This window comes from Lolium perenne, chromosome 5 (assembly GCF_019359855.2).
Source record: "Lolium perenne isolate Kyuss_39 chromosome 5, Kyuss_2.0, whole genome shotgun sequence".
Classification (NCBI taxonomy): domain Eukaryota; kingdom Viridiplantae; phylum Streptophyta; class Magnoliopsida; order Poales; family Poaceae; genus Lolium; species Lolium perenne.
This window is the reverse complement of record NC_067248.2, coordinates 148,889,726-148,913,266: the sequence shown is the minus strand read 5'-3', so window position 1 is coordinate 148,913,266 and position 23,541 is coordinate 148,889,726. Positions and strand designations below refer to the sequence as shown.

At 46.1% G+C, this 23,541-nt stretch overlaps 1 protein-coding gene across 1 annotated transcript; it reads left to right on the top strand.

The window, feature by feature from the left end:
* The first annotated feature begins 4,248 nt into the window (after positions 1-4,248).
* LOC127304860 (WUSCHEL-related homeobox 3) lies at positions 4,249-5,630 on the top strand. The gene is made up of 2 exons (XM_051335431.2): positions 4,249-4,803; positions 4,928-5,630. The coding sequence occupies exons 1-2, from the start codon at positions 4,396-4,398 to the stop codon at positions 5,249-5,251; spliced, it is 732 nt and encodes a 243-aa protein (XP_051191391.1). The 5' UTR covers positions 4,249-4,395; the 3' UTR covers positions 5,252-5,630.
* The last annotated feature ends 17,911 nt before the right edge of the window (positions 5,631-23,541 follow it).

Genomic DNA, 23,541 nt, shown 5'->3' with positions numbered 1-23,541 from the left:
ACACTACATAATAATCGGTTGTGGGGCCTGGTATGCATGTCAGAGCAGTGCTACACAGTGGAGAATAGCGCCGATGGCAAAGGCGCTATACAAGGGTTAGTTTGGTGAGAAAGTTTCACGCCGAGTTTATTTTGTCAGTTTTGTCCATTTTGCCTCAAAATCCTAAACAAAGGAGGAAATATTGTCAAGAACGCATGTCTCCAATTTTATGTCAGAGCTATAGGTAAACGCATCGTCATTGCACCACCATAACTCTCACAATTGATGAAAAAATTTTAAAAATAAAACCATCGAAGTACGCAAAGATCTATATAGGGCCAAACATTGTTGCGTCATGTCCACGTACAAGCACATATTAGCAAATAGCAATCTCGCCAAGTAGATAGGTGGAGTTACCAAAACAATCTTGGCAGTCAGCTGCGCCATGGGCGATGGCCTTGCTCAGAAAAACTCAAAAAAAGGTGGTTGAAGAAGACGATATTACTGCTTGCTGATAGACAATGCCTCCAACCCACAACAACAAAAATGAACATGTCAAACCTATTGTCCATTAGGACTTACGAGCAAAATACTCAAAGCTCCTAGACAACTCCGGACAAAGTGCCAAGAAGAGAGGATTATTGCAAGAGAACTTTTACAAGAGACAACACCATCGTCACCGTCTGAGCAATGTTGCCACAACACCAACACCTGACCAAAATGTTTTTACTACACACAAGCTGACAAATGATCCATCAACGATAACGTTCGAAATAATGTGCACTTCTTAAAGTTATTGCCACGAAGACAAAACTAAACATGTCCTTCTTTTTATATACAAGGCAACATATAGTTTCTTATTAACATTGTTCTATATTTTACTAAGTACACGGAAAAATTATCAACATTTACAGTACCTAGTACTATCTCTTTGTTGAATTAACTGACACAGTTTTGGTCAGATTTGGTCCACATATGCATTTATCTATGCATATATAGACACATTTTAGTGTGTAAGTTCGCTCATTTTGGAAGAAGAAAATCCGCATATTTAATTTGGAATGAATGTAGTAACTATATTTAAACATATTTAATACTAAATCTAGTGATATTCATTTAATTAATGGTGTAGAATCAATACATTCCATGAACTTATTAGAATATAACAATTTGCTTCAAACAGGATTAAGTGGAGTTCTATATATAATAATGGAGGGAGTACCATAGAAAGTTCAAATGGTGAAGTGCCCGCCATAGTTGATCACCATATATGGTTGTCAGATACATGTCCGTTTAACAGAGTTGTCATTGATGGTGATCACCACCAATTAATTTCACTAATCGTCTAGGATGAAAAGTCTAGGATATAGGAGTATATCACTGTGGAGGTTAGGCATTTCTTCTCTTAATTGATTATATCGCAATACTGTAATCTTTAGCTCTACAAAAATAGGTGTTAATCCTTCATAGGTCATAGCAAATTATTGTTAAAGCATATACGGGGTTGGGCCTGAGGATCTAGTAGCTAATGGTACGTATAGGAAAAGAACAAGAAAAAAGAGTGAAGAAGGCTGCATGCATGAATGTTAGTTCATGGTGTCTCTCTCATCATCACCTTATGATGCAGCACCCAACCAGCACTCCAGCAGTCTAGGCAGAAGGGTCGTGTAATGTTACAGGACTCCTACATGTCATTCCCCATCAGTCTCTCTCCTCTCTCTTCTCTTCTTCCTTATTCCAACCCCTCTCTCTCTCTCATACACACACTCACACAATGTGTGCAGTACTACGAGTACTAGCAGGCAGGCAGACAAACATTTAAAAGCACATCCTAGCTAGCCTCTTCTGTCGATAGTAAAAGTGGAAGAGATTGAAGAGAGAAATTGAAGGGCATGCATTCAAGTTCCCCTTGAATGCCACTAAGGACAACACAGTGTGTGCAGGCAATTACGCATCCTCCCATCTTGTCCCATCGATCTTCTCTTCTTCTTCTATTCCACTGTGATCCCCTGGCCAGTCATTTAACATAGCTATCAATTTCAACGTACAAACAGGAAAAGAAGCAGCGCTTCTTCAGGCTGGAATGGAACCTGCGGACGCAATGTATATCTGACCCGATCTCATGCATGCGCTAGCTCAACGAAAAAACCAATTTTCTGGGTATATTTGGTTAGCTTGACCTAGCTATGCATGCTTTCAAATACACGCACTAATGACTTAGTTGGCAGAGCAAGAACTGGCAGATGATTTTATGTGTGTGTCTGAAGAGTGAAGACTAACTAGTAACTACACGCGCTATAGCCACACGTCATCAAGCACATGTACGAGTAATCTCATCTACGAGGCAAGTGTCGGAGACTATATTGTAGCTGCCCAATACGAGTCTAAGCCCGAAGTTTAATTATAATGTTGGAAATCCAGTGGGAGTTTACTTATAATGCATTCTGCTGCATTTTTACTCCTATACTATAAACATGTCAATCATTTGATCGGCGTTAGCCCATTCAATTATTTTAACTATCTATGAGTCCATCTCATAATTAACAATTGCAAAACGTTATATACACATGCCAACACGAGAGAAGTAGTAACTCTACTATATGAGCATGATATTTATAACTTAGCAAAAAATGTTTAAACAAATGTGAAGTATATATATTTCTACGTTTAGCGTACATGTCAACTTTTGAAGAATAATATGATTTATTTGCCTATTTTTTAATGAAAATAAAATTATTACGTTTCTATAACTTGTACTCTAGCTCAGTGTGCAATAATTTACTTTGGTAACATATTTCCCAACAAAATTTCACATATGTGCATTCACATATTTTATTTTAATTTTTCAGATTTTTTTGAAATCTATAGATATGATTCAGTCTCATGATCATAAGATCAGAGAGACTGATGGCTTGACATGATGATTATTTTTGTTTGTTATTCATAGCAGTGCATGTGTGTTAAGTTAGTTACAAAATAAACATTGTTGGGGGTCCTGGTGGACAGCGGATAGCAAAAAAACCGCAGCATACTTTTTTATCTCCATTAACCGTTTATGGTTTCTCAACGTCATTGTCGAATCACCACCGCTTTACAGAATGAGATGTAGGAGCTATAGGCCAATTGGTATTTGCTTCAGTACGTGGTATAAACATTGGAAAACATATAATGAATCAGTCATCCCATTACGACATAAAAGTGCAACCAAAGCGTCATGATGAGATCTTACATTTTTTTTCTTGACCCACAAAAAATGAGAGATTATTTATTTCCTCATTATAGCTGGACATGAATCCAAACCGAAACAGGTGGCTCTTAATGTCTCTTGAGCAAGAGTAATCCTTCTCGTTCTTACATTTCAGACATGGACAACACATAAAACCTTGCTTCGACTTGTTGGCCTCGGCCACAAGCAGGAAAGAATTCACACCCTCTCTGAAAGCAGGAGCACATCGGTTACCGTACATCCATGGATGACTCATCTGCATCATAAGTACAATTATGTATCAGATGCAATCACCTTGCTAAAATTAGTATTGTACGAATTATGTATACGAGAAAATAGTTGCTAACCTTTTAGGATCAAAATGAGAAGAAATCTTATCAAATAAAATCAAGTGACGTCCCTCACAAACATTTCATCAAACACCTCTTGTGCACATGAAGAAAAAAAGAGGTAGCATAACCCCCACCTTTCACCACCAAGGAAAAAAAATGAAGGGGGGGTGGGGGGGGGGGCTGGCTGTGTGTATATATAGGCATAGCCCTTTTGTCGCGGGTCGTAATACAACCGCGACAAAAGGGGTGCCAGCAGGAGGTGCCAAACCTCAGACCCCTTTTGTCCCGCGACAAAAGGGCGCGACAAAAGGCCCGGCCCGCTCCAAACGGTTTCGGGGCGACGTGGCCACGCTATTTGTTGCGGGTGCAGTTACACCCGCGACAAAATGCTCCCACGAAAGCCCTGTTTTCCACTAGTGATCATGCTACCTAAGATTCTCACGCAGAACATATATATATGGCCAGTTTAACGAGGAATGGCCTTTGATTTGAGAACACAATCCCAAGCCATAAGCCATGGGACAAGGAGGAGCTAACCCTTATTAAGTGTGTTGACCATGACTCTGACCGTTCACCGCACCAATTTGTCTCACATCTCCTCTCGTCCTCTGCTCACTCACTACTAGTAATTGACTCAGCTAGGTTATAGGTAGCTGCCCTAGCTAGCCCAGCCAGCTCGATCTATATAACTGAACCATAGGCTTTAGCCTTGGAACATATCCTAGCGACCTAGCCATAGCACGAAACGCACGTACACTTGCAGTTGCAGCAGCTAGCTATCTCGAGTGCTCAGTATACTAGCTAGACACAAAGATCGAGATCCAAGAGCAGTGGTAGTACTAGTTAAGAAGGAAGAAGATGCCACAGACGCCGTCGACCCGTTGGTGCCCCACGCCGGAGCAGCTGATGATCCTGGAGGAGATGTACCGGAGCGGCGTGCGGACGCCCAACGCGGCGGAGATCCAGCAGATCACGGCGCACCTCGCCTACTACGGCCGCATCGAGGGCAAGAACGTCTTCTACTGGTTCCAGAACCACAAGGCGCGCGAGCGACAGAGACTCCGTCGCCGCCTCTGCGCCCGCCACCAGCAGCAACCCTCCTCGCCCGCCGCTCCTCCTCCTCCTTCTTTTATTAATACTAGCGCTGCCGGCGCCGGCAATGCTACTGGTGCTGCCGCGGGCTTGAACGCGATGCACCCTGCGGTGATGCAGCTGCACCATCACCACCACCCATACGCTACCAGCTGCTTCGTGGCGCCTCATCAGGTCTTTAATTCTTATAGCTAATAGGAGTCCTTTTGATTTCTACGTAATTCTACTGCAATTTTCTTGCAAGAAGGTTAAATAATGTGATTTATGTTGACCCTAACACGATTAATTCATGGAATAGGGCACCTACATGCAGCAGGACACAACAGCGGCCGCAGGAGCTCTTCCAGTTTCAGGGTTGGAGTTTGCAGGCAAGACTAGCCAGCAGCAAGAATGGACAACGCAGCAGCACATGATGATGCAGAACAACAACGTTAACAGTGTAGCAGCTGGAGGCAGCTCCGTCGCTGCCAGTGGTGGTATGAATAATATGATTCCGCCACCGTGGCCATGCTGCCGGCCGCTCAGAACCCTAGAGCTCTTTCCTACGAGGAGCACCGGCGGCAGCCTCAGGGACGAGTGCAGCAGCTCCAAGTCCTCCTCTTGCTCCACCTCCACGAACTAGCTTAGCCAAGCTAATCTCTAATGCAATATTATCTCTAGCTAGTTCATCATCTATGTGTTTCTGTCGTGATGTGTGTTCTTAGTTTGATTTTAGAGTTTTTATGAACATGCTCCTCTCTCTAATCCAGTGAGCAGTTTAAAGCTTGTGTTTAGCTTGAGTAATCTCTTAGTGTTTTCTTTCTTAAGTTGCACCCTTGAGTTCGTCAAGCCTAGTGTGTTGCTTTTTTTTTCGATAAAGCCTAGTGTGTGTTGCTGGTTTCTGTAACATGCATATGTATGCTCCGGGCACAAGTCCACTACTTGTTAACTGTTTTTGGCATTCTAGTCTGTTGCTAGTCTTTTTGCCATAAGTATATGAATATATGTCTGAAGTTTGTGAACTGTCGTGAATATCTTTTGTATAAACATAACCCTTTCTTCTAAAATATACCTGAATATTTTATTTTAAGATAGTCATGAACATTTGTTTTCAGATGCATGAACAGATATGAATGAAAAAAATTATGTGGGAATATATTTACTAGAGGCATCGAACATTGATTTAGTCTACATGGATAATTTTGTCTAGATACATAAACCCATGTTCTCTATTGTGGTATATTAAACATAGCGTAATGTTTTTCCAAACAATGTTCATGTCGTCTATAACGTAAGTGTTCATGGTTCTTTGAAAACACGTTCATGAATTTGCTGAAAAGGAAAAGTAAAAGTAAGAAGTAAGTACATACAAATACAAAATTATTCAATAAAAACTGAAAAAATGGAATGAAGAAGCATGATACTCCTTTTGTGATTCGAGGGAATAGCTTTTACTAGTGCCACCATATTTTATTTAATATACACAAAAATATAAAAACGATACATGATAAAACATTTTTTATCTATTTATGTATATTAAAGAGAAACTTAATGTTTTCAGAACAAATGCTCATGTCTATCAAGTAATTGTCCATGCGTCTTTGAAAACATGTTCATGTATTTGTTGAACAGAAGAAGTAACGGAAAAAAGTAACTAACAACAAATAGAAAATAAGACAAATAAAAATGTAAATAGTCCTTTTGTGATCCATGATTATTTTTATGCATTAGCACTAAGAAATGACCTAGCTCATGGTTAGTGGTGTGATTATACGGCCAGCCACCCATGCTTAAGTCATCACAGTTATGAAATTCGGGTGTTATTTTTCAAAAACAAAAATTGGTTTAGGGCCTGCCCTAGCGCATTTCGTTTGAAAATAGTAGCACCAATATTTTGTTTAATATAAATTAACAAATAAGAATGATACGATGCAAACATTCTCTCTATTTATGTTTATTAAAGAGAAATTTTTAGAACAATATTCATTTCTACACAAAAAATAAGACATAAAAGTGAGGAAATGGAACAAACAAAGATGATTCGATTACGTGGTGCTAGTAGCACCAATGTTTTATTCAATATGCATGATTGCACATCCTTAAAGGTGTGCAAAAAATTAGGAAGTTAAAATAGTTTTTTGTTTTTTTACTTGTTAAACTTATTAGAATTATTAATAAGAATTTTTTGTTGAAAACTATATAAAAACAATAAAAACAAATTTAAAAATAAAGCATAACTTGGAGTAACTTTGACGACGGCCACCAATGACCTGGCAATGTCGTTTAAGAAACTAGCTAGATGATACCCCGCGCGTTGCTGCGGAATTTATAGAAATATAATGTTGTGCACACAATTTTTGTGAAGGGTTTCTCTTGAAAAGATAAGTGGGGTATGGTTTATTTCTTAAGCTATGGACAGCGCTAGAAATCCTTCGGAGGCTCCAAACTTTCCAGCCTCCTGCTTGCATGCGTGACACGTGTCCATTTTCACCTAAAATCTAGATTTTGCTTCGTCGCAGCAAAAAACCTACCGCTTTTGCTTCATTGAAGCAAAAAACGGTTCGATTAAAATAGAAGGAGAGCTCCGAGTCATTCAGACTTTGTTTCGTCGCAGCAAAAAAAGTCCCGCTTTTGCTTCATTGAAGCAAAAAAAAAAGTTTGACTAGGAGTAAATAAAAATGATATGTCGGACGTGGATCTCGCCGGAGACATTGCCAAAATCCTTGTAGCAACAAAAAAGTACTAAAGTAACAGAACCACAAAATATTTGCATCAAAAGATTTATACAATTGTAGCATCGTTAAATACTAGTCGCTGGTGCACCGCCTACATCATCCCAACTCCGGCTGGTAGCACCTCACTTGCTGCTTGCAGCACTGTCACTGACTGTTTGTAGCATCGCCATGGGCAATTGGTAGCATTACCATTTGTCCTTTGCAGCACCTCCGCCACAAGATGGTAGCAACATCGGACGCAGGTGGTAGCATTGTCGTCGCCCTTAGCAGCAATTCCGACCTTGGCTCGCAGCACCAGCTCTCACCATTGGTAGCACCACCCAAGGCCCCTGGAAGCAATGCTCGACGTTGCTTGCGGCATCATCGTCACCCATGGCAGGTCCCCCGTCCACCGCTGCCCGAACCTTGTAACATCGGTTGCCGCCGCTCGCGTCGAACAACTATTGCAGCAAAGTCAGCATGAATTAGCAGGCGCGACACCACATCCTTTGTAGCATGCAAATCCCGTTCGGCCTAGAGCACACACCGATGCACGATGAGTGACCCCATCGTCCTCTAGGAACATCACCGGCGCCGAGCACATCGAGTGGATCGAGCCCTATCCTCGACCACCACCACCGCAAAAAGGTACACCTCCGACCCAGTCGATCTCGTCTTGCCATGGGATGGGGAACCCGTCCCTGCTATGGCTCATGGTTTTTGGGGGGGCCGGCGACAAGATGAAAGGGCAGAGCAGGTCGGCGGCCGCTGGCCCATGGAAGAAGCTAGGCAAGTGAGGCAGTTTTCGGCATCCTACGAGCCGAGATGGCGTCGACCTTGGAGCCAGGGTGGCGTAAGGTGGACTCTGCTGCAACGAGTTCCCCGGTGGCCTTCTTCCGCCGCACGCGCAGCTCAGCCGCCGCCTCTAACCTCTACCAGGTGCGGGGCCCTCACCTTGACTGCCACATCCAATGTCGCGGCAGGACCGACGAGATCGAAACCTCGATCCCGAACGGCCGTCGTGCCCGGAGCACAGCGCGGCGGCGTGGGAATCTACGCGTGAGGGGCCGAGGCGACATGTGCAGCCAGCAGGGAGGCGCGAGGTGCTGCCGGCCGTTCGGGATGTTGGGGAGGAGACGGTGCAGAGGAACCACCAGAGGTGGAGACGTGGGAGATGGAGCGGGAGGAGGCGGCGAGCATGCTGGTAGACGGCAAGCTGCGAGTTGCGGCGGCCGGTCATGCGGGGATCACTGGCAGCTGCGGCGGCCAGGCATGCGAAGAACACCATGGAGCGGCTTGATTTTTCTCAACCACATGCGCAGGAGGATAAGTAAACGGGATGGAAAGAAGAAGTCGTGGACTCGTGGTGAACCAGGAGACTCGTGGCGCGATGCGGACCCGGAGGTCGCGAGCCGCTGGAGCCTCCGCCTGAAAAGAAGCATTTTCCATAAATAAAACTGATGAGAAGGAGTGATCATGATACGGGCAGGTCAGCCAATGGGGAAGCTAGATACCAATTAAGGTGATTCCCATACCGATTGAAAGTTTGGAACTACCATGTAACGATCAGGATACCTTTTATTTGCTCCGAAGATCAAGAGATATAGGGGATAGGGCTGGCCGTATTGATCCAGATAGCTGTGTTAAGATTGACCAATCATATCGATAAGCAAAAATTGTTAGTTGAGGCCGTCCAGGATGGAGAAGGAAAAGGGAAAAGGCTTCATATCCTCCGGAGGTTGCAACCTCCGGGTCGCCAACCGCACACGTGTCACGGAACAAGGTGATAAAATATGTAGGACCCACCACGTGCTCATCGCCTCATCTCCTCCTCCTGATCTTTATCTTCTCTCGAGTCTTCTTCCCCGCTGAGCCTCTGCCCATTAGATTTCCTCAGCGAGCTACCGCCCTCCTGCACCCATAGCCCCGCTGCGATTCACTGTCGTCCGTGCGCCGCCGGATCGCTGCCGTCTCACATCTCTCCGCAGTCCGCACCCAATCTGGCTGCCCCCATCTCCTTAATCTCTGACGCTGGATGCAAAGGACGGAGACGCTACAGATCTTCCGGTGGAGCTGCAACCAGCGGACACCGGTGCTACACTCGTCTGCCGGCGGAGCTGCAACTAGCGGCGGGCGGAGCTGCAGCCATCTATCGGCGGAGCTGCAATCGCCTGACGGTGGAGCTGCAACCAGCCGCGGCGGAGCTGGAACCATGTGACGGCGAAGCTGCGACTCCCGGCGGAGCTGGAACCATGTGACGGCGAAGCTGCGACTCCCGGCGGAGCTGCAACCAGCCGCGGCGGAGCTGCAATCGACTACCAGCGCAGCTGAGCGGCGGCGGTGCTGCAACCATCAGCAGAGCTGCAATAGCCCAACGGAGGAGCTGCAATCGACTACCGGCGGAGCTGCGACCAGCGGCGGCGGTGCTGCAACCATCGGCGTAGCTACAATAACTTGACGGCGGAGCTGCAATCGACTACCGGTGGAGCTGCAACCAGCAGGCGGTGGTGCTGCAATTTCCTGGAGACGGAGCTTCAAGCAGCCGGCAGCTGGCGGCGGAGCTGCAACCTGGAACGCGGGAGCTGCAAATGGCCGCCAGGGAGATTTCTTGCCGGACTACATGCAACGAAGTGGTCCGGTAGTGCGCTCGTCTCTGCATGTGGAGTTTTTTTTATGTTTTTTCGTTGTGCGGGAGTGAGCGTACGCAGATTGGGAGAAAGGAGGAAGGCACGTGGGGTGGGACAGGGATCAGGTGACATGCATACAGCATGTAACGCTGCAACATGCACCCTCCCCGATGCCCTCCAAACCTCATCCAAAGGTCCAGAATGATCCAAGACAAAAAAAGATCCCAGAACCAATCCTCACACGGGACCAACGGGACCAACACAGGCGCGCGCGCGTGTTCTAGTCTCAGGGCATCTCTAGCTGCATGACGCCGGGCTGAAAAATACGTCTAGTACCGCCTCCAGCAGAGCGATGCAAAGTGATTGGATGGTCCGCGGCGACACAAACCTGGTTCAAATATGTGCTTCAGATTCGTCTCTGCGGACGCTGCGCAGACGCGCAAAGTGCCCGCTCGCAGTGTCGTCTGGCCGGCCTGGCAGTGTCCAGCGTCGATGTGTCTTCTTTGCCAGTACTGGCTCCGAGGCGTCGCTTCGGCATTTTGCGGCCGCGTAAATGGCGATGCCTCGCGTGGCGTGCGGCCGCCGCCTACCTCTGCGCACGAAGTAATGGCGATGCCTCGCGTGGCGCGCGGCCGCCGCCTACCTCTGCGCACGAAGTAATGGCGATGCCACGCGTGCCGCGGCCGTCGCCCTGCCTCCGATCTATATAAACAGGGCGCGAGCATCTCATCTCCTCCCCACAAATCCTAGCCGCCGCACAACCTCCACCGTAGCGCCGCTGCCGCTCAGCCTCCGCCGGAGCCACCATGAGCAGCGCCGGCAGCGGCCAGGCTGCCGCGCCTCCACCTCCACCTCCAACTCCTCCTCCCCCAGCCTCGAGCTCCGACGAGAAGTTCGACTCCGACGACAACACCGACCTCCTCGACCCGGTCAGGGACGCCGAGGCCCTGGCTGAAGCGGATAAGGAAGCAGAGGAGGAGCGGGCGGCCCATGCGGGTCGACGCCGAGCTGGAATAGCGCGGGGTGGCGGCCGCCGCAGCCGCAGAGGACTCTGACTCCGACATATCATGGTCTTCCGATGACCCTGATGCGCCTACCCCGGAGGAGAGGGCGGCGGAGCAGAGGGCTATAGTCGAGTCCTTCGAGACGCTCAAGGACGACGCCGCCAACGCGAGGCTGCAGCAGTGCTTGCAAGAGGCATTGCCATTTACGCGGCCGTAGACTGCCGAAGCGACGCCTCGGCGCCAGTACTAGCGAAGAAGATGCATCGACGCTGGGCACTGCCAGGCCGGCCAGACGAAACGTCCGCCAGACGCGAGCGGGCACTTTGCGCGTCTGCACAGCGTCCGCAGAGACGGATCTAAGGCACATATTTGGACCAGGTTTGTATCGCCGCGGACGGGCCGGTTACTTTGCATCGCTCTGCTAAAGGTGGTACCAGACGTATTTTTCGGCCCGGTGTCATGCAGCTAGAGATGCCGTGAGACTAGAACACGCGCGCGCCTGTGTTGGTTCCGTGTGAGGATTGGTCCTGGAATCTTTTTTACCTTGGATCATTCTGGGCCTTTGGATGAGGTTTGGAGAGCATCGGGGAGGGTGCATGTTGCAGCGTGACATGCTGTATGCATGTCACCTGATCCCTGTCCCGTGGGGTGAACCACAAAAGGGACACGTGTCGCTCTGTCAAGACGGAGGTTCGGTGGTTTCGTACCTCCGAAGGATTACTCCGAAATGGGGGCTGACCCCGGCCTCCGAAGGATTACTAGCACTTCCCGAAGGAAAACAACGACCTAGTGGCAGCGGAGCCCACCCAGCAGCGCTTTCAGGCGTGCGAAGATTTTCTGGGGAAATTCTTGCCCGGCGATTCAAACTATATAGGACTGGACGCCAATTCGGTGGCGGCGGAGCCCCAGCAGCATACCAGGTGGATCCTCCTCTCTGCCTTCTCGTCATCGGCTACCTCGTCCTGGGCCGCGAGCTACGACGACTCCATTGAACCGGACCCGATCATTGTGCTGCTACAGTGGCGGTGCTGGCATCATTGAGTACTGTCTTAGGTTTCCAGCGCTTTATCACGTCACAGATAACTTGCTCAAAATCTAGCTAACTCAACCTCCAAGTGTACCTTTTTTTCTTATTATCTGCACTTTCGGATTATTTAAACTAATTCATTCATTAGCTAGATCAGCATGGGCGAACAGTGTACGCCTGGGTAGCTTTCTAAAACATTTATGTATGATCTTGTATCTCCCTTTTTAATGTAAATTCAGCTGCGGAAGTTATATATTATGTACGCCTTGAGTAATCTAATTTTGGGAGAGTGATCCCTTTTTGATTCTCTTGGTTTGTTTGGTTGTCACAAACTTCTCCTTAATTAATGAATGAGGCAAAGTTTTTTCCTCCATTTAACAAAATAATATTTAGGGCTTACTTGTATATTAATTGCAACTATTAGACTTGTACTTAGCAGAGTTGTGAGGTGGTTTTAGTCACGTGAAAAGCACCGCATGATAACCAAGATAGATGTAACTCGTATGACTAGACATGTGATTTGGAGAGGAACACTCTCGGGCATGGGGTGGGAATGTTGTATGCACTAGCCATGGCGTCGGCTCAATGGCTTAATTGTGCTTTTTCCTGGCTTTTGTCCCACCTTATGTTAGATTGATTTATACGAGAGGAGAAGTGCTCGTGAGATGTAGGCTTTGGCTGAACTCAGTTTCAATCGTAACCCCTCACCATCGTATTTCTATGACTGCAATTTCCTCTGTACCACACCTCGAATTTCGATGCTCCCGATTGTTGAATTTGTGGGTGGCACGATACCCTCGTTGGAGGGGCTCGGTTACGCGTTATAGAGGTGAAAAGAGCCCCCACCGTGGCATAATACAAGTCTTGTACGTATCCAATTGGTGTACTACACCATATTGGATACATACCTACATCTCTAATATTTCCCTTAATTTAAACTGGACAGAGGTTTATATTATGCTTAAACTCATCTAGTTTTTTAGAACATAAAGGTTTTAGTGAAGTCATCAGCAGGTTGATCCTTGCTGGAGATGAACCAAACATCAAGTTGCTTGCTAGCAACCCTTTCTCGAACAAAGAAAAAAATCAATCTCAATATGCTTGTACGAGCATAAAAAACTGAGTTTGCAGACATGTAGGTGGCACCAAGATTATCACACCATAGACATGATCGTTTATTTAGTGTCACACCAAGTTCACAAACAAGAGATTCAACCCAAAATAAGTTTATCAGTAGCATTGGCAAGTGCTTTGTATTCAACCTCTATGCTAGAACGGGACACCGTAGGTTGTTTTCTGGCACTCCAAGAGATGAGATTGGGGCCAAAGAAAATGGCAAAACCACCAGTGGATCATCTGTCATCTAAATCACCTACCCAGCCTGCATCCAAAAGGAACTAAGAGTAGAAGTGGACTTCTGAAAAGTGAGACCAACTATTCTAGTGCCATGAATGTACCCAGGAATCCGCTTAACAATAGTCCAATGGGAAGTCGTAGGAGCATGTAGATATTGGCAAACCTTATTTACTGAGAATGAGAGGTCATGCCGAGTCAACGTCAAATATTGAAGGGCACCTACAATGCTCCTGTAGAGAGTAATATACTCAGAGCCAAGAGGGGAGCCATTTTCAAAGCCAACGTGTGTGTGGTGGACAGTGGCGTTGGACAGGAAGTGCAGGAGCACATACCAACTCGGTCCAATAAATGTGTAGCATATTTTTTCTGATTCAAAATTAAGCCATCGGACTGTCTGTGAACCTCAAGCCCTAAAAAGTAATGAAGATCTACAAGATCCTTAAGACCAAAGTCTGAGCTTAAGCTATGAAGAAGAGATGAAATGGCTTGATCGGAAGAACTCTCCACTATGATGTATTCAAAACAAATAAGAATAAACATAGTGATACCTAACTAAGCATAGAGAAAAAGTGAAGTGTCGGCTTTAGATGGAACAAAACCAAGAGTGTGGAGCTTAGAACTAATACGAGAGTACAATGCTCGAGGTTCTGAGACCATATAAGGATTTGTCGAGTTTGCAAAGATAATTTGGATTAGCGGAAGACTCAAAACCAAATGGTTCCTTCATATAAACATCCTCTTCCAGAACACCATGTAAGAACGCATTCTTTACATCTAGTTGCCGTAAATACCAACCTCGTGAGACTGATATAGAAAGAACAAGTCTGATTGTAGCATCCTTGACAACGGGACTAAGGATATCTTTATAATCAATGACATATACCGTTGTTTGAACCCCTTTGCAACAAGACGTGCTTTATACTTGTCAAATGTGCCATCCGCATTTTTCTTGATGCGATAAACCTATTTGCAGTAAATAACATTTCTATGGGAGCTTGGAGGAACAAGGTTAGCAATTGAACCATCATACTTATCTTGCATTGCAAGCTTCCAATGTGTATCTTTCAGAGCCCCAGAAAGATTTCTTGGTTCTCCTATAGATGTAAGTAAAGCATGTCTGATAGTACCATATGAGTATTTTTTCGGGCTGCACAGAGGATCCGGAGGCTGGTACAAGATCCTGTTGCAGATGCGCTGCAGGTAGGGCAGAAGCTGCAGCTCTACCGCTGGCAGCTGCAGATTCCTGGACGGGTGATGATTGGGAGGCGAGGTCCAAAGGAGACGTGGAGACGTCACATTGGTGTGTATAGGAGCCACTTGCAGAGGGCGCATCAGCCCGTGATGACATGGCGGTCTCCGGCTAGGGCGGAGTGGAGAACATCGGGGAGTGCGCAGCAGGGGAGCGGGACCGCGGCGATGTAGGTGCGAATGGGGCTGGACGGGCACACGCGGGAATGGGCTTCAGGTTCTCCAGGCGGGTGATACCAGATAGATTTCAGGCATATCAGCCTCGGGGTCAATGTTGTCTGGTTCTGTTTCACGTATTGCATCTGTTTCATCATTTGATGTGCTGTTTGAGCTGCTTAACTTGGAGAAGAATGTGAAGACGATTCTTCAGCAACAACCTGCATAGGATCAAAAATGGGAGCAATATGCATATATTGATCATTCGTATGCACACCCCTATCATTAGATGCAGAAGATGATGTATTTTCTGGGAGAAGCATGATTTTTTGTGGAGGCGAAGACCAACATTAGGATGAAGATAAGCAAACAGAAAAATATTCTCATCAAATACAACATCACAAGAGATATAAACACGACTAGTAGTCACATTAAAAAAAGTCACTCCTTTATGATGAGGACTATAGCCAAGAAACGCACAGTGTTTGAAACGAAAGGAGAGTGTGTGTTTGTTGTAAGGACGATGGTTGGGCCAACAAGCACAACCAAAAACGCGTAAAGACTCATAGTTGGGTTTAACTTGAAGAACCTTTTATGTGGGAGTCAAAAAAATTAGCACCTTCATAGGAAGAAAGTTTATGAGAAAAGTAGCTGTAATGAAGGCATCATCCCAAAACTTCAACGGCATGGAAAGGTTGGCAAGTAAGGCAACACCAATTTCAACAATGTGGCGATGTTTGCGTTCAACAGAACCATTGTGTTGATGAGCATGTGAACATGAAACATGATGAGCAATGCCAACTCGTTGAAAAAATTCATTTCATTTTTTATATTCACCACCCCAATCAGTTTGCATGACGATAATCTTCCTATTAAATTAACGTTCAACATATTGTTGGAAATTAATAGAAACTTGATAAACATCAGAATGTTTCTTAAGGAAATAGATCCAAATAAATTTTCTAAAATAATCAATGAAGCTAGTGGAGATAGGATAGGTAGCAGGTGACTCTTACCTGTTGACATGGATCACATAAGTACGAATTTATTTCTGGAGAATATGAAAGATTATTCTTCCTAAGTATTTGATGAATAATATAGGAGGATGGATGCCCTAGACGACGACGTCACGTAGAGGATGACGGCTTGATGGTGATAAGAGCATGCTTGGAAGAACCCGACGAAACTGGAACGAGAGGATATAAGCCACCATGACAAGGATCTCTCAACACGATTTGCTTTGTTGCCTGAACCTTAATCAAGAAAAGAACGGGTGAATTTCAACAAAAGCATTATTATCTCGGGAAATTTTATGAGCAGAAATAAGACTTATGGAGGCATCTGGAATATGAAGAATAATATGTGCAATATTCATACCTTGTCCACTAGCATTGTAAACCTGATCACACCCTTGATATGTGTCATGAACACTGAGCTTGTTGATCTATCCAGTGACATGATGTGTACCACTTGTATCAATGTACCAATTTGTATCTACGCCATATGCACCTTTGGTTCCTTCTGTGTCATCATCATCATCGTCACCATAACGCCACCAACATTCATTGACTGGATGACCTTCTTTCTTCCAGATTTGACAATAAACACCTTCCTGCCATGGTGAAGCAACACGACCACATTGATCCTTTCGCCCCCTTTCGGACGACGCCCCTGAGGTTGAGGCCAAGCTGGTTCCTGACGCACATGCAGCTACTGAGGTGGGCGTGGAGGGCGGTACTGAGGTGGTGGTGGGGCATATCGTGATGGTGGATAGGGTAAGAGTGGTGGATGGTAGGATGGTTGTGGATAGGGTGAGTGATAAGGCATAATTGGTGGCGGATATGTAGGATAGGGAGGTGTACACGGCTGATGTGGCAGTTTTATGGCTAAGGCTGCTATGGTGTATACATGCATGTATGGCATGGGAGATGGTGCTTGCCGGATCGGTCCGCCCCCCAAAGAAGGTTTTGGACGCTGAGGAGCGGCATTGACCAAGGAGATAAAAGACCTAGGGGATTGTCCAGTATTGATAGCATGTTGTCACGGGTCTCACATGACAGAAGTTGAGAGAACATGTCACTGAGGGAAGTGGAGGGAACGGCGTTGATGGAAGCCACAAGCGAGTTGAAACTTTCATCGAGGCCATTAAGAATATAGTCCTTCAATTCATCATCGTCGACATGCTTCCCGGCAATAGCAAGTTCAGAGGCATAACCTTTCATCTATGTGATGTACCGTAAAACAGTCATTTCTAATTTCTTGGTGTTGGTATGGGCACCGCGGATGGTTGAGACCCGCGACTTAAACTGAGAGGTATAAAACTCTTGAAGAGCATGCCAAACATCAGCAGCATGTGCACAACCAGAAACATGAGGAAGAACCTCCTCGGAGAGGGAATTGATGTTGAAGCTAATGACCGGTTGATCCCTTGTAATCCAAGTGTCATAGGCAGAGTTGGGGTTGGAGATTTTCTTCTTGTTCTCATCTTTTCCATCAAGGAACTCGGGCGGCAGAACATCAGAAACATCGGGAAGACCCATAACCCGGGCTACACGAAGGGTAGGCAACACTTGGGCATGCCAGTATAGGAAATTCGCACGGGGCATCTTGGTGGCCAGCGGCGCCCCAATGATGGCCGCAGTGGAGGATGAGGAGGACACCATAAGAAGTAGGCGACGTAGGGTTTTGGTTGCGGAAGTGTCTAGGTGTTGAGGGAAGGGTTTTGGGGATCAGGGAAGTATGGGAATTGAGAGAGGAACCGGAGAGCTTGTTCCTGGTTGTAGCGATCAAGAGATCAGATCATGGAGGACGGCCGGTGGGAGAAACACCGGTGGTAGCGGCTAGGAGGGGAGGGAGGGGCCTGATAGCATGTTGAATTTGTGGGTGGAACGATACCCTAGAACAGCGATCTCGATGGGTTATCCGAGAGGTCGTATAAGTAAGGTCTTGGCCTCCTACGCCCATGAGATGTCGGTGATTTTCAAATTACAAAGTAAGTACAAGTTTTTTTTCGAAATGGGTTATACCGGCCTCTGCATCAATAGATGCACACCACCTTTTATTAAAAGAGTATGAAAATATCGTAGTTGACAAACCACGGATACAAATCATGAATCAGAGAGGATCGATACAAATATCAGCCATCTGAAAACAAAAACATACAATATTGACTCTAAACAGCTCGTAATCTACTAATAGGCCGCTAGGTTGCCCGGTAGAAAATATCATGTGCAACCATCAGCAGCCGGTTTCACCCAGTAACCATGCATTCCTGCTGATCCACCGGTAAAATAAAACGCCAAAGTTGGATGCAGTGCATAGCCATGTGGATAACCTGCAAAAAATTAGGAGAATCCTTCCTATCAAAAAAAATATCGTTTCTACAATTCCAGATTTGACCAACATAAAGCAGAGATCCCAATGCGAATATTAAAAGTACATGTATACTTAAAGGTACAAGCTAGCACAAGTAGAAACAAGGGCTTTGGTTTTTTGCTCCAAAGAGATTTTGCACCGGATTTGGCTTGAACCAGTGCTAAAGGGGTCATTAGCACAGGTTCGTGCGGTCTGGACGTCTAGGGAGCATTAGCACCGGTTCGTGCGGTACCTTTAGCACCGGTTCGTAACACGAACCGGTGCTAAAGGGTTGGCGTCAGCCGCGAACCCTTTAGCACCGGTTCGTGTTACGAACCGTTGCAAAAGGTCTACCCTTTAGCACCGGTTCGTAACACGACGGTGCAAAAGGTTTTTCTGCTCCCCACGCACCTCCACACACCCTCTGTGGATCGCCTTTTTAAAAACTGTTAAATAGAAAAGAAAATGTTAGAAAATTCAAAAAATATAATATTTTGAGATTCCTGTATGTTACGCAACCTGCTATTAGGGAAAATTAACAAATTTTATTTTCAAATTTGTTTGCAAAAAAAGTTTGAAAAATGGTAAAACCACATTAACTTTTGCATACGACATCGGGTAAAAAACGTATAATGTATCAAAATCATCGTGGGAAAAAGTTACATCCGAATTCACCTGGGTTTACCCGGTTAGCCAATTTTTAGATTCTCAAAATTGCAAATTAAAATATGAAAGCGGGAAGATTTTAGTTTTTTCTAGAAATTTAGGATTTTATATATTTTTTTATTTTTCAAAATTAAAATTAATAATTGCATCATGCATAAAGATTACTATTAATTTTAGCAAATTATAATTTTTCAAATTTTCAGGTTTTAGGTTTGGCAAAAAAATTGAAAATAATTAAAAATAATACAAATTATAAGTTAATGTTTATTTATTAATAATGACATCGACCGATATGTTAATAGGATTAATATGATACTAGTATCACATACATGCGCGCGAAGCACTCTGATGTGAGATGGAAAGAAACTTGGAAGTTAAGCGTGCTAGTGTTAGAGTAGTGGGAGGATGGGTGACCGAGCGGGAAGTCTGAGCACGAGTAAGTAATTAGACTACAGATAAGGGTAGTTAGAGACTAAACTTGTGAATTAATTAAAATATTAGAAATTATGAAAAAAAGAAAAAAAAAAGAGGGAGTGAAAAATAATTTGAATTTTTTTTACGGTAGCGGGGTTCTACCGCGGCAGCGTTTTGGGACATTTTCCTGCCGCGGCAGACCCACGAACCGGTGCTAAAGGTCCTCTCGCTCGGGCGCCCGACAACCGCCACGTGGTGCCCCCTTTAGCACCGGTTCGCAACTGAACCGCTGCAAAAGGGGGCCTTTTGCACCGATTGGGCATCTGGTGCATATGGCCCTTACCAACCGGTGCAAAAGCACACCATTTTCCACTAGTGTAGTATGCAAAAAGCCGATGTACTCCCTCCATTTTATAATTCTTGTCGTGGTCTTAGTTCAAATTTGAATCAAACCCCAACAAGAATTATGATGGAGTACAAAGTACAAGGGTCCTAAACGAAGTATAAATTAGATTAACTGAAGTTCTATGAATTAGAAGTGTAAGTACACATACGCTAAACTCAAAGTATTACAATGTACAAGTTTAGTAGTTTTAAAAGTATAAGAAAATATTCCCTCTGTTCCTTTTTATAGTGCCTATAGATTTTTGGCATTTGTTTCAGAATATAAGGTTGTAGCTTAGCTTTTTTCCAATTACCCCTCCCCGTTCAACTCCCAAATTTGTTAAGGTAAGTTAGTAAGATATGGATTTCCTAAATTTTACGTTGATCTCAAATCGTTTAGCTAGGGGTCTTGTGTAAAAAATACTCTTGCACTAATTTCCGTGCCAAAAAACTATAGGCACTATAGAATGGAACATAGGGAGTATTTATCAAGACCAATCAATATGGTACCTAATTGTGAAGATCGTAAAAATGGTTCGTTATTCGGACGCATCGTTCTTATTTCATTTTAAAATGTCGAAACTCCAAAACAAAAATGTGCCACATGCAACATGCTGTATGTAGAGGGTGCTAGATGTAGTTTCCTCATATATTAGGGGGTTTCCTACATATTTGCACCTGTACATGTACTATAGATTGTGGCCTTTGGCCTCCTGGAAATACAACAAGCATATTACCCTAACATGGTATCAAAGCCAAAATTGGTCCTCTTTCTTTTCTAGTCCGTACGACCTGTTTCTCTTTGGCTTGTTCCGGCTGCCGCCTCTCCCTGGCCGATGCTCCGCCCACCGCCCCTCCGGCTCGGCCGCTCTCCCTGGTCGCTGCTCCGCCGCCGGCCAGCTGCTCCCCCGCCTCCCCTCTCCTTCCCTGGTCCGCTCGTCCCCGCTCTGTTTCCGTCTGGTTGATTTCGATATGTTTCTTTTGATCTGAGAAAAAAAGCGAAAGAAAAGAGAGTATGTCTTCCTCGGGCTATGTTGAGATCCCTCCCTGCCCGGTGATCTTTGATGGTGCGAATTACCCTTATTTCGCTGCCTTCATGCGCGTCCACATGCGCGGTCTTCGTCTTTGGGGTGTGCTTTCTAGCGAGGTCTCCTGTCCGCAGCTCCCCGTTGCTCCTACGGTGCCTGTTGCACCGCCACCTATTGCCCTTGCCCCTGATGCTACTCAGGCGGATAAGGATGCAGCCAAGAGTGCTGATGACACTGCTCTAGCTGATTATGACCGGAAGGTCCAGGACCACTCTACTGCCGTTGCGACTTACCGGCTGGATCTGACCGAGTACACTCAGTGGATAGATGAGGATGCTCGTGCTGCTGTTGTTCTCACCTCCAGTGTTCTGCCTCAGTATGCTGCTGAGTTTATGGGTCTTCCCACCGCTGCTGCTCAGTGGGCTTTTCTTCATCAACGCTATCAGCCGTCTGGGGATGCTCTTTACCTGTCTGTGGTCCTCCAGGAGCATGCCCTTCAGCAGGGTGATTCTACTATAGGTGAGTTCTACACTCAGAGTGCTTCTATTTGGCGTCAGCTTGATTCTGTCCGTACAGTTGTGTGTGCAACATGTCCCTGCTGTCTGACTGTGCGCGCGGATATGGAGTTTTAGCGCGTTTTTGAGTTCTTGTCGAGGAGTTTGAGGTACTTGCTGAGCTTCGTGCTGAGGAGACTCGTCTTCGTGGTGCTGGTCTTCTTGAGGTTCCCTCTGTTCTTGCTGCTCGTGGCCCTCCTGTGTCGTCTGCTCGTTGAGCTCCTATGTTGCCGGCTTCGTTGCGGTCTCCGGCACAGCCGATACTCCCTACTCCTCCATTCTAGGGCCAGCGTCAGCCCCAGCAGCCTCGTGGTTCGACATCACTTCCTTGCACCTACTGTGGAAGGACTGGCCACACTGTCTCTACTTGCTGGCAGAGGGATCCCAGCTTACGTCCGCCGCAGCATACTTGTCGTCAGGCTGGTTCTTCAGGATCTTCTGCTGTAGCGGGCTATCTGATCAGGACATTATCCGTGGTTTTCGTGGTCTGCTTGCTGGTACATGCTCTTCCTCGACGTGTACTGCTGGTTCTGTGCCTGGCTCTTCTGGCACCGCGCGACCACCACCTTCCACACAGTCAGGTACATCATCCCCGTTGTATCTGGATTCTGGAGCTTCTTTTCATATGACCTCTGCGTCTTCTATTCTTTCTGCTCTTCGCTCTCTTGTTTCTCATGTTCGTGTTATCACGGCTGATGGTACCTCTCTCCCTGTTTCCAGTCGAGGCACCCTCTCTACTACCTCTTTCTATGTTCCTGATGTTTCTCATGTTCCTAGTCTTAAGATGAACCTGTTTTCCTCTAGTCAGCTTACTGATTCTGGTTGTCGCGTCATTCTTGAAGCTGATACTTGTGCTGTTCAGGACCGTCGTACACAAGCCCTGGTTGGAGCTGGCTCTCGCAGCCTTGAGTCCCCGGGGCTCTGGGAGTTAGACTGGCTTCGCGTTCCTTCTGCTGACACTTCATCTGCCAGTTCTCCTGCGGTTGCTGCTTCTTTCACTGGATCTTTTCAGCAGTGGCATCATCGGCTGGGTCACCTCTGTGGCTCCCGTTTATCGTCATTAGTTCGTCGTGGTCTTTTGGGGTCTGTCTCAGGAGATGTGTCTTTGCATTCGCGTCTGGGTTGTAGGTTAGGCAAACATATTCAGCTTCCCTATCCTACTAGTGCGTCTGTATCTCAGCGACCTTTTGAATTAGTTCATTCGGATGTTTGGGGTCCGGCTCCCTTTCCTTCGAAAGGGGGTCATCGATACTATATTTTGTTTATTGATGATTTTTTGCAATACACCTGGTTGTTTCTTATGCACTCTCGCAGTGAGGTGCTCTCTATTTATCAGCGTTATGCAGCCATGGTTCGTACTCAGTATTCCACGCCTATTCGTGTGTTTCGTGCTGATTCTGCAGGAGAGTATATCTCCCAGCACCTGTGTGGTGTTCTTGCTGAGCAGGGCACCCTTGCCCAGTTCTCGTGTCCCGGCGGCCATGCTCAAAATGGTGTCGCCGAGTGTAAGCATCGTCATATTCTTGAGACTACCCGTGCTATAATGATTGCTTTCTCTCTTCCGCCGCATTTCTGGGCTGAGGCTATCGCTACATCGACTTACCTCATTAAGATTCAGACGTCTGCTGCCCTTCAAGGTGGCATTCCTCTCGAGCGTCTTTCTGGTAGCTCTCCAGATTAGTCAACTCTTCGTTTATTTGGTTGTGTCTGCTATGTTCTTCTCCCTCCTCGCGAACGTACCAAACTGACCGCTCAGTCTATTGAGTGTGTTTTTTCTCGGATACAGTGATGAGCATAAGGGCTATCGCTGTTGGGACCCTGTTGGTCGTCGGATGCGCATCTCTCGTGACGTCACGTTTGATGAGACGCATCCCTTCTATCCTCGCCCCACCTCGGGTACTTACCCGGTGGATGATATCTCTTTTCTTCTTTTTCCGGATGCACCCCTGCTGTCCCTCCTCCTCTCCCTCCTACTTCTGATGCGCCCCCTTCGGTGCTATCCTCTCATTCGTCTAGTCCACCTAGTACTCCTCGTTCTCCGGCCTCGGATCCTTCCGATGATGTCCCTTCTTCCACTTCTTCTGATGAGTTGTCTTCTGCCAATGAGCTTCCTCCTTCACGGCCTGTTCGTCAGCGTCGTGCTCCAGTTCGTTACTCTCCTAGTCAGTATGGTCTCTCTGTTGTTTCCGAGCCGACTTCTTATCGGGATGCCGAGCGTCATCCTGAATGGCAGCTTGACATGGCTGAGGAGATCGATGCGCTTGAGCGCACTGGACTTGGGATCTTGTTTCTCCCCCTTATGGTGTTCGTTCTATCACGTATAAGTGGGTCTATAAAATTAAGACTCGCTCTGATGGATCTTCTGAGCGCTATAAAGCGCGTCTTGTGGATCGTGGCTTTC

Excerpts from the sequence above, each read along its gene's own strand:
- LOC127304860 (XM_051335431.2), top strand. The coding sequence starts at position 4,396 with ATGCCACAGACGCCGTCGACCCGTTGGTGCCCCACGCCGGAGCAGCTG. Across the intron at positions 4,804-4,927 it reads GCTTCGTGGCGCCTCATCAG|GGCACCTACATGCAGCAGGA; the intron begins GTCTTTAATTCT and ends TTCATGGAATAG.